We start from the raw sequence: 18,042 nt of genomic DNA, 5'->3' as shown, positions 1-18,042 counted from the left end.
CGCCCTCCACCTCGCTGCCCCGCCTCCCCGGAACCCAGACGCCCGCCCTCCACCTCGCTGCCCCGCCTCCCGGAACCCAGAGGCCCGCCCTCCACCTCGCTGCCCCGCCTCCCCGGAACCCAGACGCCCGCCCTCCACCTCGCTGCCCCGCCTCCCCGGAACCCAGAGGCCCGCCCACCACCTCGCTGCCCCGCCTCCCCGGGGCGGTCAGGCGCACCGTGTCTCTCGCTGAGGGGAAGGGACGCGACGGCGTGGCACGGTGTGTGCTTTCTGCTCTGCTTGGCCAGTGTTTGCTGTTTGCCTTTCATGCAGTGTTGTATGTACGGCTCCTTTTGTTTAGGAAAAGGGAAAATAAGAGTTGAGATATAGATTTAAAAACCCTGGGAAAAATCCATTAAAAAAAAAAATAGCGACACTGGTTAGTCGTGGTTGGGTTAGTAACCAGGTAAAGAGGAGCACAGTTGAGAGGAAGAGTTTTCACGTTGTTTTTTAAATATTTTGTGGATCCATTTTAGCTATTAAGTATATTTTAAGTTAATTAAGTGGGTAAATATTACTGATGATGATGATGATGATGGTGATGATAAGAGTGCTTATTCTCTGCCCGGCTTTGTTGCATTATCTGTTCTAAGGGCTTTACAGGTATCCTCTCCTGTAATGCCCTGCAAGGTAGGTTCTTCTATCCACGTTTCACAGATGAAGAAACTGGGGCCTAGAGGAGCTACCTAACCTGCCCTGTGTTGCGAGCTAGTGAGGGAGAGATTAATTCACATTCAGGCAGTCTGGTTCTAGAACCCATGTTTTTAACCAATCTAGGAATCAAACAAACAGCAAGAAACACAACTGGAGTGTGTTCCAATATGATATAAGAGGTATTTTTAGTTTGGCACTTTTGAAGTCTATGAATCCTAAATAATGTGTCTACATCTATATAGCAAGTCTAGAGAGCTTGTGAAATTTCTATTCTGCTCTAATCCAAGGATTACATTTATTCTGTGGTTGTGACAACATGCTGTAGGTTGAGGTATCCAGGTTTTCAAAGCCAAATATTAGGAATGCTGAGACACCTAAGGGCATGCTGAGGGCAGTGGGTGGAGAGAGAAACCATCAGGGCCAGCGGATGGCGGGAGCGCAGCAGAGCCAGGATGGGACGGCAGGTGTGGCCGCAGGGTGGCCAGCGGGGAGAGAGCTGCACAGGCCACCTCCACGGGCCCACGGGCCCGGGACAGAGGGTTGGGCCTGTGTCACCCACTGAAACCCCAGCAAAAAAGAGCATCAATGAAGCACCTCATCCTTCTGTAAGAGTCTGAAGGAGATGTTGCAGCCTGGTAAATTCCTTATCTTACAGTAAAATTATTTAAAAGCTAGTGCAGCTAACAATCACTTGTTAGTTTATAGAGTCGATTATACTTTTATTTAAATTAAAAATTTTGTTTGTCCCCAAAAGATTATGACCAAAAAAAAAAAAAAAAAAAGAAGAAAGAAAAGAAAACCCATACAAAAGGAGGAATGTTTATGTTAATTTAAGAAAAACTTTAAAATCGTACCTTGAGGAGTATGTTCATCTTTTAGTAATTCAGATGATGAGGAAAACCAAGTATTCATGGATAGGATGGAAAGAAAGACCACCACAGAAAAAATCTACCTCTTTACTAGGATGGTGTGTGTGTGTATAAATGTGTGTGGGCGCACACGCAGGTCTCACCTTCAGTTCGTATCAGCTCTTAAAACTCGCTAAGAGCTGTTTTAACCAGGGTGGATTATAGGAGATATGTCTAATCTTTAGAAAAGATGATGCAAGTAAAACCTGGCTTGTGATAAGCACTCAGTGAATGTTAATGGTAATTATCATCATTATCGTTATTATAGTCAATACTTGCTTGATTAATTTCATGCAATAAATAATTCCAGGTGTCTGTGTTTTCCCAGTGGTAATACTTTGCAGATTGCAAGTAGCTGGCTAGGAGGAAAGTCCTTGCCTCTCACTGGTATACAGTCCCGTTACTGCTGCGTAACAACCAGAGACAGGCCACCCTCCACATCACAGAGGGCAGAGTTCACAGGCCATCTCCCTGCATGCACCTCTTCAGCTTCCGATCACCCCGTTGTTCAGGAGGAGTGGAGCATGGGCCCAGGGTGAGGGTAAAATTCAGGCACCGATCCCATCCATTCACTACCACCCCTCCACCCCCCAAAAACACCCCAGAGATTTGACCTGTGCCCCCTTGTATTTACTGACTCCTATTACCTATGGTTTTATTTGTCTGTTTGACCATTCTTCTCCTAGGTGCCTTAAGAAATGTTGCATAAGTTCTCTTAACTTCTCGTTTACCCTGCCATTCCTAGAAATAATGACTCATAAACTCTTGTTGGTTTATTTTAATCTTGGAGTGTGTGGTGTGTGTGTGTGTGTGTGTGTGTGTTGATAGTAATTACAGGGAAGCATAGGATATGATAAGAGTTTAATAGGAGGAAGTTATTAGAAATATGGCCTTAAAAGGCCTAATAATAATCATTTTTAAAAGATCAGAATCAGTCTCTGTCTCTCTCCTGCCTTGATTCTAACCTAAGAAAGAAAACTCTCTCAAAGACCTTTGCATCTCCTCTATTCACAGAGCCCACCTCACATCCTGCTACATGGTGGCTGTTGTAGCAGCTGCGTTAAAGGACTTGAAGTTCCTGTAGGGACATTATGCTCTCATTTTTGTTGTGATAGAGCCACAGTTACATTCTCATTGGCAGCATTCCCCTGGCAGGTTCTTGATCCAGTCTTGCAAAAACATGACTTATTGCTAAATCCCATTACCCCTAGTTCCTGGTCTCTCATTCTTGTCATTGTCATGCTTTCATTGAGTATGAGCTTGGACAATATCCTAAGGGGGAAAAAAAATAGAAAAACTAGGAAAGACCTTAGGTAATTTTCTTACCTAAATTAATAGTGGCAAGCTTCGGAATGCATTCAAGAATGATGACATCTTATTTATTGAAATTTAGATAGATTTAGCTCTCCAAAAGCTTAGAGCACAAAAGGTTATATGGGATTTATTTTGAGTTTTCATGATATTCACAGCATAATTATATTCCATAAGACTTGTGTACCCTCTAGTAAATCAAACATCTCTGTTTTGATGCATTTTCTTCATCTTTATTTTGCAGCTGTTCAGATAAAATTTGAAAGTCTGTAGCCCTGACTACATAGTAACCAAATTAGTCTACTATGACCATTTAAATGTGGTTTCATACTAACTGATTAGTCTGTGCAGGTGAGTCCTTTTTTAGCATAACATTTGTCAGATACTTTTCCTGCTTATTCCAGAAAACAAAAGCCCAGTCTGTTATTTACGATCCAATTGGATACTTGAAGATCAAGTTTATTCAGTGAAAAGTCAAGTAGAAACTTGGCTGACAGCAGGTGAATCCTAACAGCCCAGGCAGCTAGAGTCAGTATCTCAACAGGCAGGACTCCTGGTTTCTGTACTTCAGCTCCTCTAGATCTACTACCTGCATATAACCATAACACTCGTCTGGGTTTTTATTCCACTGCCAGGAAAATGAGCATCTTAGTACCAACACAGTGCACATCAGGGTCTTTAGGCAACAGCACTCAACTTGTAAAATATCCTCAAAATGTAATGGTCTTCTGCCTCTTCATGGTAGATTGATAATTCTGGCTTTAGGCTGGCTTAGAACTGTGAAAGTTTGCAAGATCTCAGCAGGAGCGCTCTAGAAAGGTGTTTTTTACGTTTTATTTAACTTGAAGTGATCAGGGGGCACTTCCAACCTGTTTTTCTTCTTTGAGACAATAGCATAATTCCAGCTAAGAACGTCCTGTTCTTACTTTCTGTTCTATACACAGAGGTGTATAAATTGATGGCAGTGGAAGGGGACATGCAAGATGGGCAGCTACAAGCATGTGTTTCTTACAGTGTCCATTTGCTTGCAAAAGTTCTAAAACTTAAGAAACTGGAGAAAGATGGCTTTTTGTGTGCATATGGTTTCTCTTAAGGCTCACTCACTTGGATGCATTAGATACTATGAAATGTATACCTGGAAATTGACCTTTGAAAAATTATTCTGCAAGTATTCCAGCAACCCTCAATCAGGAGCCAGGGGCATCTTTCCTTTTCCTTTAATTATTGTTGATGTGTCTCAGTTTGCTGTTAAGTTTTCAGCGACTGCCTCACAGATGCCTGCCAAGGCTTGTCCCTCCCAGAACTCGACCACCGCCCCACTTAATGGGAGGTAAAAACCTGGGAAGCAGGAAGTGGAGGTTAAGCCAGTGTGTGCAAGACAAAACCTCACAGTTTGATTCAAAGCCAAAGCACAATTGGATTATGTCAAAAAGGGAAAAGGTGCCACATGCAGTTGCTGTGTTTCTTCATCGAACAGGCCAATTTAAATATAGCCTCCTACCACAACCTGTCCAGAATTAAAATAGCCCAGAACAAGTGGCAAATGGCAGGGAGTGGGGCTCTTTGCCAACAGATGGCTAAGGGACGGGGAAATGGGCTTTTGAGATAGATGTCAAAGGCTAGAGTAGCAGCAGACAGGAGACCCAGTGATCCTACTTCATTACTTAAGTTTCAGGTCCACGCAAATTCCCAGAGCATAAAAAAGACTAGTTAAAACACTGTGAAACTTAGGAGGATATTTCAAAAACTGAATAAACCATATTAATATTTTAACAATGAAATCTGGTTACCAAATTCCAGTTTAATGATCTTCCATCAAGAGTCAAGGAAGACACCAGTGCAATTTAGTTTTTGAGGCATAGCAGACATTTTTAACTCATGGAATGAATTATATAATAGCTCTGTATTTGACGAAGAAGCCTAGTACCATACATGATGAAATTATAATTAAAAATTATAAGCATCCCTGACTTAACACTTTGCCCAGTGGTAAGTGCCCAGGTAGTGTTAGTAGTCAGTACACTCTATCCTGAATTTTTATTTGTTTGGTTATTTGTCTTACATTTTTCTTGAGTCTAACCCTATCATATGCCTTAGGATTCAACAAAACCAAATAGCATTTTATTAGAGAGGGGATAATAAATACAAATTAAAACCAACCTTCAGACACTCATAATAGTGGTTGACATATGTTAAAGCAGATGTATATTTCAGTATTGTGTCCACATATGAAAAATGTGTGTGTAATATATATTTACGTATATGTATATATTCCCACAAAATTCACTATAAGATTAAGCCTACCAAGCAAACAATTTAGTACTTCATTAGAAATTTTTAATGATACAAGGGATTCATTTTCTTACGGCATTTAAATTGATAGTTACTTCTAAGATTACAAAGCAGACTGTAAAAAAGTAATTCTAGGTCTTTCTGTTGTATTTAGAATGAAAGATGTTTGTTTCAAAATTAACTTCAGACTTTTAGAACCAGGGTAGAGAAACTGTTTTCTGGAATTATGCTGGCACCATGGAAAGGACATTTTAACAAGTAACTTGCAAGAAGCCATTTATCATATTAAAATATGTCACTTACAGTGACTTGTGGCTCAAAGTATGACAGAGGCATCTATCTTAAACTAGTAGCAGAACATTTTTCATTTCAATCCACCATAGATCACTCATTTGAGTTCTTGATACTGTCACATCTCAGAGAAACATTGTGGAGAAGCTTCTTATTTACAATTGACTGTCACTAGCAGTGATTATCTACCAGAGAGAAACCGAAGGGAAAAAAGGCATTAATTTTGCCACCAGAATTGCAGAGAGGTGGGAGCAGGATATATATATAATAAGTAGGGAAAGAAAAATTAGAATATTTTTATGCTACCTGTATGCCTGGAATAGCAAATATTTTAAAAGCATTCCTAGTCGTTTGTAAATCATTAAGTATGCTGAAGTTTTGGTTGAGGTAGAAAATGTTAGTAGGTGGTCATGAAAAGATAAGCACTATAATACTAGACATCAGAATAAGGATCTGGCCAGCAGTGAAAAAAAATGTCACAAGAGATAAGCCAGGGGTGATTATTTTAGAGGACAAATTCAGATGTGATCTGAAACCTGGAGAAGTGTCAGTGGGAAGAAAATGACCAGCAGAACATTTCTAACAGTAGTCAAAGCTCTGAACAGCATAGCAAGCAGCAAGCTGCTCACTGGCTTTGAGCTTAAATGCACTGGCTCCTGTTCCTTGTCTTGGTTGGAAAGAAGTTTCTTAACTCTCTTTCTCTGTGGAACCAATGTCATTTACTGGGAGGATCCAGTTCTTTCTTGGAAGAAGTCCTGTCGACCAGAGTGGTGAGAGCCACACATATTCCTAAGGACCTTCAGGATCGGCTGCTTCCAGCCATCATGATTGGCTCTGATCAACCTCTCCTGTCCTGGTGTCCCTCAGCTTTACAAGATAACTGGTCAACCCAAGGGAATTCCACAAGAAATAGTTCCCCCAATTTTTTCCTGCCAGAATGGAGAGTAAAATGTAAAGGCTTATCCTCAATCATACCCTTTGCAGCCTTACTGTATTTGGGTCCAAAATTATAATTCTGTTTTACAGATTTCCACCAGAACACTAGAGAACCTCTCAGGCTACAGGGTTCTCTACCTTCAATGCAAGGGGATTTTCACACTCTTGCTTTAGAGGGGGCAGAGACAGCCAGTAAGGCAATAGCATATCCTTTTGTCGCCAACTCTGCTGTCATTTCAGTTAGAGTAGTGTGGTTGTTTTGAAAAGGAAGGAAGAACTATTTCTGGTGACCCTACCACAGGCGAAAACTTAGCACTTTCAGGAAATCTCACTTGGAGATTATAGGCCGATACTCGAGGGCAAACCTGCAAACTGCTAGAGCAACTGTCAGACACTGGCGAAGCAGGAAGTAAGGAAAGCACAGCTCTCAACCAAGGGCAGGACAGGCTTTGGGGTTAGGTAACTCTTCCTGCCCCTCCAGAATTAAATCTGGCTTTCCTGTAGTTATTAGATGACAATTTGTAGCTTCCGAATTCTGGACCCTCAAGGGAAATCCTCAACTCAGTGGAACTCCATCTTCAGTTTCCCCCGTGTCTTGGGATGTGCCTGGAACTCTTCTTGAGAGTCTCTGGACTTGTTCTGAAACGCTTACTGGTGAGGAATAGCTCCCTGCAGGTTAATGCGTCTGTCACCAGGCATGGAGCTCAGGACACCATCAGTCCTGTTGGCAGCTGAGGCATCTGGTCCAAGGATCAGTTAATACCACCATAGAGACAAGTAAAGGTTAAGAGTTCTTCGAAATGTGTCTCAAATAGATATCCAGGCAGAGAGTAGGCTCCTGGTCGAGAATATTCCCAGCATTATAATCACTGTAAGGGTGTAAGTATTGAAGCAGGTCACTAAAAATCTATCAGGACCAGAAGGGAAAAATGCATATTGCTCCAACCAAAGAGTTGAACATGATCCTTTCACTTACTTTATTTGAACCTGTCTTGCAATTCTGCCACCATCTCTAATGATGTAGAAGAATACATTTTTATTCTATGTATATACATTCATCTTCAAAACAGCCCCTACCCCCCCCCTAAATTATATCAAGTGGTACTTTCATTTAAAAGTACTAAACAGAAAACCAGTAGTCCTGATTTATAAATTTGTTTCCATCTCCATTTTCTTGTGCTTGAATAAGTTATTATATCATTTTAACTGTTTTGTGTGGAGTTGAACAATTTCTATCCTCAGTTTACTATAACAAGTGCTGAAAACAGGTAAAATCACAACAGACTTTTTCTAAGATCCTAATGAGGAAGAAGATAACCTTTTAAGAATTCAGGAAGAGCCTGATGGTCTTCTGATACTTTGTTATAAACTTGGAGATGTTAATTACCAGTTTGGTGATTTGGGAAGGCAAGTGTGAGTTTGATGAATCTATGGTATTTTTAACACCACCTAAAAATGTTCCTGCTAAAGAATATCCTTGATGAAAGCCAAATTTTTCCTATACTCTTTAGTAAGATATTTTCTAAGCTGTGTTATTTTACTTGGAAGTCAGCTAAAACTGGTTTTAAAAATATGTAAGAGGAGAAAGCTCAAAATTTGCATTTTTCAATAGGCATCATAAATCTATTAAAACTAAACAATTACATAGAGAAATAGGACAACAGACTCAAAGTCTAGAAAACACAAATTTAAGACGCTAAAATAATGGATAGAATGGAGTTTGATATCAGGAAAAAAATTAACTGGAAGAGGAAATAAGCAAATAGATGGTTTGTTAAAACAAAACCTAGAAGATAGTAAAACAAGAATCTGTTTGCACAACATCCTCCCCAGGCTCTGCCCTGATGCTGGGGAGACCTGGGTCCCACCCCGTTCATCCGCCTGAATAGGTGTGTGATCCTGAGTGTGTTCCTTAGTCTCTCAGAGTCCCTAATCCCTACAGAAGGGAGAGTAAGTGCCTGGCCACAGAGCAGGGGCCGTGTGGACTCGCAGAGCCTTTCCAGGTCTTGGTAAAGCAACTATTTTCAAGAGTGACTTCCTCAAAACCAGAAGGTTAACATAAATCCAAGCAAATCCTTTCTTTGTTCTTGTTGTATTGTTATCGCCACACTCTGTTGTAGCGTGAGACTACAGTGAAGGGAAAATAGTCAAGGACTTCTTAGTTGAACTACTGGATGATTCCTGGTCAAAGATCAGACGTGAATTAAATGGAATAACAATTATAATTTCTACAAGGAAATGCAAACTGAATAAAACTACTGAGAAAATAGCTATAGGCCTTTCCCTTTGGCTTTCCTCACAAAGCAGTCCTCTTGTAAACTCTACAGCTTTCAAGCTGTGCAATGAAAATGATACAGCTTAAAAAGCAGAATGGTTTTGCATAACTGGTCCCAAGCGAGTTTGTGCTCATACTGTTCAGCATCAAAGGCCCAATTCAGGAATAGATCCTTTGATTGTTTACAATTTAGACGTGTCCAGACAGAACAAGTGAGGGTAAACTGGTAGATGTGGGATTTTTAGAGAGCTGTTTTATGTAATGTAAGATAGAAATGGATATTTTGTTTACCTAAGAGAGTGATTTCCGACCAAGAATTCAAGGAGGAATTCTAAAGGGTTCATGTCATTTTCGGGGAGAGAATAGTGTGTGCTTAATTTCTTTTAATGCATAATATTTATAAAATGGAATAGTTGGAGCATACAGCATGTGCATTAATAGACATTTGCAGCAATAAGTGGAGATTTGGTTAGTTTATTATTCAGTCACTCAGTCAGTTTATCATTCAGGTGAACACGGTTAGCTGCTGTTATGTGTTTTGATCATTATATAGTCTCAAGTTGTCATTCTTAGTCATATTTTGTTTAATTTGTACTCATAATGGACAATTGGTAAAGGACAGGAAGCAAAACAATGTTGTTGTGGAAATAAAGGCAGAACAGGATTGTGATAATTCTCATCATTGCCCAGAACTCCTCTGCATCTGTAGGTTGCAAAGTTCTTATCAAGCACATCCAGATGTTTCTACTACAATGCTAAAAAGAAAATATAGTGATGATTATATTTAGCCTGGTTTTATAGAATATGCATCCATTTTTAAATAATTTGGCCTACTTCTTGTCACCAATGCCTGCTAATCAATAAATTGAACTAAAAATACACCCTTTCCTGTTTAATTGTAAGCCAAATAAGGCAGGAGCTATAAAATTTAACATAGGAAAGGCAAAAGGCTTATTTCAATCAATTAATAAGCACCTAAAACTGATAATCTACATGTGTCTGACTTTAGAGTTTTCAAATTACCTCTATTTCAATTTGATCCTAACTTAACCCTTTCTGTTTCTTCTTAACCCTTTCTGTTACATCTGGCTGTTGGCTGTGTGCTCTTCCTCCCAATCTCAAACTCTCTGGCAGAGTATGTTGTGCTCCCCCTCTTGCTTGCTCTGCACCTCTAACCCTGCACCAAGGCTACTTCTCCCTCCTCTGATTTTTCCAGAAAAGAAATCCTTGCTAGAGAAAGGTGCGGAATCATGTAGACCTGAAGTTGGGCTCTTCTGGTCCCATTCAGCAATCTGAATATTCCTTTCTTCGATTCCTTAGAATTTGGGTACAATGCTGATTACCATATCTTTGCTTCTCTCTTTTAAGCCCCTGGATTCTCCCCACCAGCCTTTCATTTCAGCAGAACAGTAATGGCCATTTATTAACTTTTTTAAGTTAGTTCTGATTACTTCACATAAATCATTTCTGCCCCCAGAACAACTCAGAGGTACTGGGACTACAAGGTACTATTGTCCCCACTCTCCTGGTAAGGAAGTTGAGGGTAAGGTGACACAGACAGTAAGCAGTGTATCATCCGGGGTTTGAACCTGTCTAGTTCCAAAGCCTACAACATTCTTCAACTTCCTAACGTCCTTCAGATAACCTCAAAACATTGCATCAATCCACTGATGTTCTTATATTTTTTCCTCGTTTCCTGCTATCCAATCTAGACAGTTTTCCTTTTGCCTCACCCAGGACCTGACTCCAATAGTTGCCACCTTCTCAAAACGTTTTCATCTTTTCCTGTTCTCTGAGCGTCTTTCTTCCCACCTTCAGACATGTAATCAGCTCTCTTTCTCAGAATGTGAGTAGAATGTCTTTTTACCTGACCTGGCTAATCCTCCTGGTCACTGTCCAGACCTTCTCCTTCCTTTTGGGGTCAGAAGTCTCCAGCCTGAGGCACACACCTGCTTCCTCGACTTCCTCTGCCCATTTCCCCTGGAGCTCCCTGAAATCTGGCTTCGGCCCCCTCAAAGGTTCTTACCGAGCACGCAGCCTTTCTCAGCCCTCACCTTTCTCAGTCCTCCTCCAGCACGCGGCAGGATTAGAATCCCTCCCTCAGATTCTGACTCCACTTGTTTCAGGGACAGCCCGTAGATCAGCCAGTCAGGCTGAGAAAAATTCAGCTGCCCCAGAGAAGAGACCAACTGGGATCTGTCCCACTTAACTCCTAACAGGAGCACAGGATTTATCCAGGAACTTTGAATGGTTCTTTTATGAAGTTCATCTTTTACCCATATGCTCCCACTCCTGTTTGCTTTGCTGTTTCTTTCACCTGGTCCCTAGAATACTTTCTCCTTGGTTCTCGGTGCTTTGCTTTTTGGTTCACTTATTTGATGGGCTCTTCCACTTCTCGTGAATTCATCTTCTGTGATCATCATACCCACACATTTGTATTTCCAATCTTGACCTTTATGTGCATGGCGGCCCTGTATTCCCACCTATAAATGCTGTGTCGTGTAGAATTCTGCTCATCTCCTTGTATAGCATCTTCACATTGTCTCCCTGTCCCACCTGCACAACTTCTGTCAGCAGTAAGGCCATGCAACTGGACACCAAGTTGGAAATCTTAGGGCTCTCTTTCATCTTGCTCTCCTTTTTTATCCATTTAATCTGTTCCACTCATATTTGTTGAATACAGTGTCTGTGCCAGGCTTCATCCTAAATCCTGGCAAAATGGACATGGAGACCACACCCTCATGTATCAAAATTCTGGAACTTCTTCCTTTAACTTGCCCATCAGCTATTCCTTTTCCTGACTGCCATGACCTGTGTTACCCCTAGCCTGACATGACCAGGATTCATGCAACCACTTCTCCATCTAAGATCCCAGCTTTGGGCTTTTCTCCTCACTTCCTCTGGGCACATCAATGCTCTATAAATACTTGTGAATCAGGTGATTATGTTTTCAAGAGAAGTTTTTAATTTTAATCTAATGGTACTGTTTTTGAACTTTAGAATGATCTGCTTTTTTTTTATTCGGGTTTTATTGAGATATATTCACATACCATACAGTCATCCATGGTGTACAATCAGCTCTTCACAGTACCATCATATAGTTATGCATTCATCACACCAGTCTATTTTAAACATTTTCCTTACACCAGAAAGAATAAAAGTAGGAATAAAAAATAAAAGTAAAAATAGAACACCCAAACCATCGCTCCCCCCCATCCCACCCTATTTTTCATTTAGGTTTTGTCTCCATTTTTCTACTTATCCATCCATACACTGGATAAAGGGAGTGCGATCCACAAGGTTTTCACAGTCACACTGTCACCCTTTGTAAGCTACATAGTTATACAATTGTCTTCAAGATTCAAGGGTTCTGGATTGGAGTTTGATAGATTCAGGTATTTACTTCTAGCTATTCCAATACATTAAAACCTAACAAGGGTTATCTATATAGTGCATAAGAATGTCCTCCAGAGTGACCTCCCGATTCTATTTGAAATCTCTCAGCCACTCAAACTTTACTTTGTTTCATTTCACATCCCTCTTTTGATCAAGATGTTCTCAATCCCACGACGCCAGGTCCAGATTCATCCTTGGGAGTCATATCCTGTGTTGCCAGGGAGATTTACACCCCTGGGGAAAATGACCCTCATTTAAAAAAAAAAAAAAAAGACTTCTCAAAAAACTTTTCCAAGAATAAAGTGTCCTCCCCTTTTTTGTACATCAAACGTTTCTCAATGCTAATGTAATAAATAGCATAGAAAAGCAAATCTCAAATAAATTTTATGAAGCCTAGAATAAAGTAGGAGATAGCTAATTATTTGGTATATTCCAACTGAGGATTAGAAATGTGGTTATGACCTAGCTGATGTATCCAAAGAATATAGCCTTTAAGCTTATTAATTAAGGTTATTGTCAAATGCTACAGGATAAAGTCTGTAAAGTGTTTAAGAATGAGGAGTTATTTTCCAAGCTTGAAAACAGTGTGAATATAGAAAATATCTTATAGAGGTTGAATAGTAGGCTCTATCTTCAAGTTGTTACGTATGTCCTCTGAGTATTAACACTCTGTAAAGGGCTAGGTATCAGGGGAAAAATCCTATATAAGAAGAGCCTATTGATCCAGGAATAATGCTTTGTTTTAGCTTTTGCTTTTTTTCCCCTTTAATATCCTGCCAGTTTCCAAAAAAGGATTTGCAGGGCATTTTGGTGAGTCACATACATAATAGCATTCCTGATGTTGAGGATACAGAGTAAAAGCCATGTAGTTAGAGACAATAACTATTCACATAGGCTGAGGATAACAAAAAGAGAAACTCTACGTTACATAGTTCTCTTTGTATGATACAAGGAAGCTCACCAGTTTATCATCGGAGACCAGTTTTTTTCCTGGCACTAAATTCTAAGGGAGATTTATCACCTAGATCTCTATAGACATGACTTTGATGAGTATAATGGACAACATTTTATAGAAGATAAGTAAACATTATTCGGCTCAATCTTAGTTCCTCCTATCTGCCATTTATTTTTAAAAATTATAAAAAGCCAAGGGTACTTATCTATGAATCATCTGTGGCCTAGACTTTATGGCTACACCATATAGCTTCTCTCATAATACCTCTGCAAAGGTTTGGGCTCTGAACAATCAAATATCAAACTTTAATAGGGATATCATATCATGCCCCTTAGCCTGTATTTTATAACTAAATAATAACTTGCTAGGAGAGGAAGACATGAACCACCTTCGCAAAAAGGACAACTATTCGCTGATGGTAATACTTGTTTTAAACAAGGACCAAAGAATTGTGTCTCAAAAAGTTACTATGCCAGGTCCTATCATTTTTTTTTTTTAAACAAGCAAGTTTTGGAGAAAATTAACATTCAGTTAGTAATAGATGGTGAAGATGAGGGTCTATAAGTAATCTTCCCAAGCTAAATTTACTGAGGATAAAAGCTTTAGCAGAATCATTGTCCACTCTAGATAAAATCTTTATCAGCTACATCAGCTAATAGTTGTATAAAGGATTAAAAGGTTGAAGTTGGAACCATCCACCTAAAGGCCCTCCTTAGCAGGAGGGATAGATGCTGAGTCTTGCCAGGTCACTCTCATCAGAAAACCAAAGCAAGACTGAAAGACCAGTTTCTCACTCGGTGCAGGTAAGGTAGAGATCATGTTTCTGATTTTCGCTCGGATCAGTGGAGCCCACCTGTTCTAGTCCATCTCCAGGTGTTCCTTGCTTACCACACTGACTTCCTCTTTCAGAAGGCTGCATGTGCAATCTAGGTCTCTCGTAAAGGAATGTCACAGACCAAAAGAAAGGTAAACAGGTCGTATTTTCTGCATTTTCTTATGTGTGATGCCGTATCCTAGGAAAGAATTGCCAGTTGTTAGGCATCTTCCGGAGAACCTGAAAGGAAACAGGCTGGAGGGCAGCAAGGACAGAAGCAGGGAGATGAGTTCTCCGTCTCAGTGACCCTGGTGAGAGATGAGGGTGGCTCCTCCCGGGGCAGAAGCCGGGAGGGATGGGGGTGGGGTGAGCCATGGTTAGATCTGGGTATATTCTGAAGGTGGCCCCAACTCGGTTTACTGGCAGAGTGGATGTGGAGAGTGAGAGAACAGGTGTCTAGGATAACTCAGAAGTGTGTGGCTGGAGCTCTTGGAAGAAACGTGCCGTCAACTGAGGTTGGGTTTTCATGTGAATTTTTTCTCTTACTTGTAAATTTTGCCAATAATCCATTTTCTTCAAATTCTGGGACATACAAGCAAGTCACATCTACAGTCCCTGAACCAATTAGAGTCTAGACCTTGTCATCAAATTTTAATAGTCAGTTCGGTAAAATAACTTTGATTTAATGTGTCACAAATTTTAAAAGACTTTCAGAAACAGTGTGCTATTTTTCAAAGCAGTTTATTGGGCAGAGAGTTTACAAAAAGTAGAAATTACAAAACTTGTAAATATTATGTACAGTTTTATCTTGTACTGTTGAATATGTTTGTTCTAAAAACATTATTATACTTAAAACTTGGGAAAGCCAGATTTTGTTCAAAGTAAGGTGACCTGATAGCTCATGAAACACTATTTTAGTCATTAAAGAAAACTAAAAACACCTCAGATTCTCATCAAATTCCTGATTGGAAAAATAGTTTATGATTAAGTTCAGGTGATGCCCAGCATTTAGAAATTCCACATTTGCAGCCTCGAGTATTCACAATTGACCTTTCCAGGACCTTTCATGTCCAGAAAGGAGTCTCTTAGCTGCCGAGTTAGCCTATTAGCCAGTTGCCTGGGTCCCTCTGTATCTCGACCTTCTTCTGATGCCTTCACCTTTGCATAGTAAGTCAATAAATTAAAGCTTTGATTTATTTGTAAAAATATGGCCCTAAAAGAAAGTCAACAGCTGATGCCAAACTGAAAGAAGTTGTTTTTCTCTTGCTTTTTATTGCATTTTATGGAAGAAACTATATGTGATAATGGCATTTGGAGATTTGTGAGGGGCTGAGGACTTGTGAATACCAGCAGTCTTTTGAATAAATGAAATGCCTCTTGGGTGCACGTGCTTCCTTTGTCTGTGTGTGTTCTCCACGTGAGCAGCCACAGCAGCAGGGTCTCCTCTGCGTTGCTTTCTGGGTGGTATTGCTGGATCTCAAGTGACCTGCCCAGATCCACTAGCCCAACCCTCCCCCACGGCCCCAACCCACAAACAGTGCATGTCTTAGAAGGCGGTTGGCGGATTAGAGGGGTCCTGTATGGCTCTGATTCTCAGCCTGGGATTTGAACACATGAACTCAACCACACATGAAGAGCTGTGGTTTTTCCTGGGCAAAATCTAGAAAGGCCAATGGCCTAACCACCCAGAACTGCTGGTAACAGCAAACTTAGCATGAGTTCCTTTTCTCTTCTACTTCTCGTTGTCAGGTTCAGGACTACCAAAAGCCCTGAAGCAGATCTCCAATATCTATGTTGAATTTGTTTTTGACTCCTCTTGCCAGCTGTGCAGTAGCACTAAAGCAGGGAGGTGTCCTCCCTCCCTGTCTGGTCTTACCAAAAAGAACAAGTGAAAAAGTAAAGGGTTAAGTACAAAACATGGAGGTGAATCTTCGTTAATACCGTGCTTCTAAAATGTATTTGCAGAAAGGTTGAGCTGTGTTTGTCTGTGCTCATTTTCCTGTTTCACATATTGTAAAAAGAGGTGGTGATAGCACTACCATTTTGTTTGACTGTATGGTGACAGTGTGATTGTGTCAGAACAAATAGTTTGTACTCGACTTTTATGAATTTATCATAGAAGGGTACCAAATAATCAAGCAGAACTATACTCTTATGACTTCATTAATTGTGATACCCAGACATAATTAGTTTCCAGCTCAGAATAGAAGACAAAATGGGAAATAATTCTGAAAAAAAAAAAAAAAAAAAAAACAGTTGAGATTCCAAGAAACTGAAATAACATATCAGAGTGCATCCATTGATGCTCAAGCCAGACACACAGGTCTAAAGCATCATCCATTATCAGAGTGGTGCCAACCTTACATGGGCCACTAGAGCCTGTGGCTTAGGAATATCTTTTACCCTGTTGATTTTGTTTCCCTTTCACACTTCATATCAAAACGGTTCCTTCTATGGTTGAGATCCTATAGGCTAAAATCATCTAAAGCATGCTGAATGATTCAGAAATAACCATTTTGATGATTGAAAGTTGATCCATTCATTTTGAAGTTACTGCCAGCCATTCCTAAGGAAACATCAGACCTTCCTTTATTCCTAAGTGGGCCCTCAGTAAATACCATGTGCCAGGCAGCGCTCTATGCATTGGGAATATAGCAGAGAGCAAAAACAAAAAATAAAAATCCCCGTCTTCATGAAGCTTATATTCTAATATATATCAAGCCTCCAGGCTCATTCGAGTCCTGAATAGGGTGAAACAGGGCCCTGTAAGTGGAGGTGGGGGAAGAAAGGAGTTTGCAAATGGGGCCTCCCACCGGGTAGCCCCATGGTCTGCGGTCTGGACCGGTGCAGACCCCATCTCCCCTTTGTTTTTCCTGCAGTCTCGGGAATTCTGTCCAGCTGCTCCCTGAGTTTTCTACCATAACACCAACTAGGGCACAAAGCTATTTCACAACTTTTCCTGTCCCCTGCTATCATTGAAATAAGTACAGGCACCTCCTTTAGATTTTCATTAAGCTTTTACTACTAGTTCTTTATAGTGCTACCCAGTGCTAATAAAAGTATCGTAGAGAGTTTACAAAATTATAAGAAATAGATGTCCATGATTATCATCTAAACACTAATCGGACAGGGTCATCCCTTTGAAACAACCCCAAACTCTCTCTTACCCGCCACATCCTCTCTGCTTGGGCTGGTTAGACATCAGTTCCTTGGCTTGTCAGTCTTTTCTCTACTGCCTTCTCCTTAGTCCTCTAGAAAGGTAAGAGGATTCAGAGAATGAGGATGGACCAGGAGGGGATGGAAGACCGAAAGAGATCCATTTCCTCCTCCTCGAGTTCTATCTCTGTCCTCCCAGTTTCATGCAAGAAATAAGCTCAATTAAATGGACTCCTTGGTAACCTTCCTGAGCCCATTGTCAGGAAGTCCAGTGCTGGGCTGGAGCCTGCCCCTAAGGCAGGTGAGAGCCCACTGTGCACAGAGCTTCCCAGCTCCACATTCAGGAACACCAAGAGAGTAAGTTGAAATTGGCCCTGGTGGGAGTCTCGCCACGATGGTACGGAGCAAACTTTGCAAATCAGAATTTGATTTTGCTTTTTTTTTTCAGAGAGCTGGTTTAACAGCACACCAATGAGCAGATCCTTCTTAATTAAATTTTTCCACCAATTCTACCATAGAAATGCAATTCATGAATACTGTTTTAGCACTCACGTTTTAATTCTGCTACCCACAATTTGGGGACAAATACCAATGAAAATCAACTGGAGATTTAACCCAGAAAGTTTTGAAAGCCCGACGTGACATCAGGCTGCACAGACCTTGTTCACACTTTCATTACTTTTGAAAGAAGTACCGAGAAAAATGTATGGGTTGTTTCATCTGTGTTATTTCCATTGAAAACTCACAGCAGTTTGATTCTGAAACTTACTTCTGCAGGTACAGGGCATGATCATAATTAACTTTTCTTTTCCCTGACTGCAGCCAGTTTGCTCATTCATGCTTGACTAATAAGGCGCTGCCTTTGCTGACTTGCCCTTTTGTGCTCTGTGTAGGACTGCACACGCGAGAGCTAAAGCTGACGCCGCCGACCAGGCCGCACTGGCTGCCCGCCAGGAGTGCGACATTGCGAGGGCTGTAGCCAGGGAGCTGTCACCTGAGTTCTACCAACCAGGTA

The 18,042-nt window shown here is 40.7% G+C and overlaps 1 protein-coding gene across 5 annotated transcripts in view; it reads left to right on the top strand.

Moving 5' to 3' along the window:
• Window positions 1-18,042, top strand: part of JPH1 (junctophilin 1) — a 161,085-nt gene that overhangs the window by 50,355 nt on the left and 92,688 nt on the right. For all 5 annotated transcript variants that reach the window (XM_037803300.1, XM_037803299.1, XM_037803297.1 and 2 more), the window contains exon 3: window positions 17,921-18,039. In XM_037803300.1, coding sequence (XP_037659228.1) covers window positions 17,921-18,039 — 119 coding nt within the window. The remainder of the gene's footprint in view (window positions 1-17,920; window positions 18,040-18,042) is intronic.

The sequence above is a fragment of the Choloepus didactylus genome, chromosome 14 (assembly GCF_015220235.1).
Source record: "Choloepus didactylus isolate mChoDid1 chromosome 14, mChoDid1.pri, whole genome shotgun sequence".
NCBI lineage: Eukaryota > Metazoa > Chordata > Mammalia > Pilosa > Megalonychidae > Choloepus > Choloepus didactylus.
Note: the sequence above shows the minus strand (reverse complement) of the source record. Positions and strands in the feature narration are given on the sequence as shown.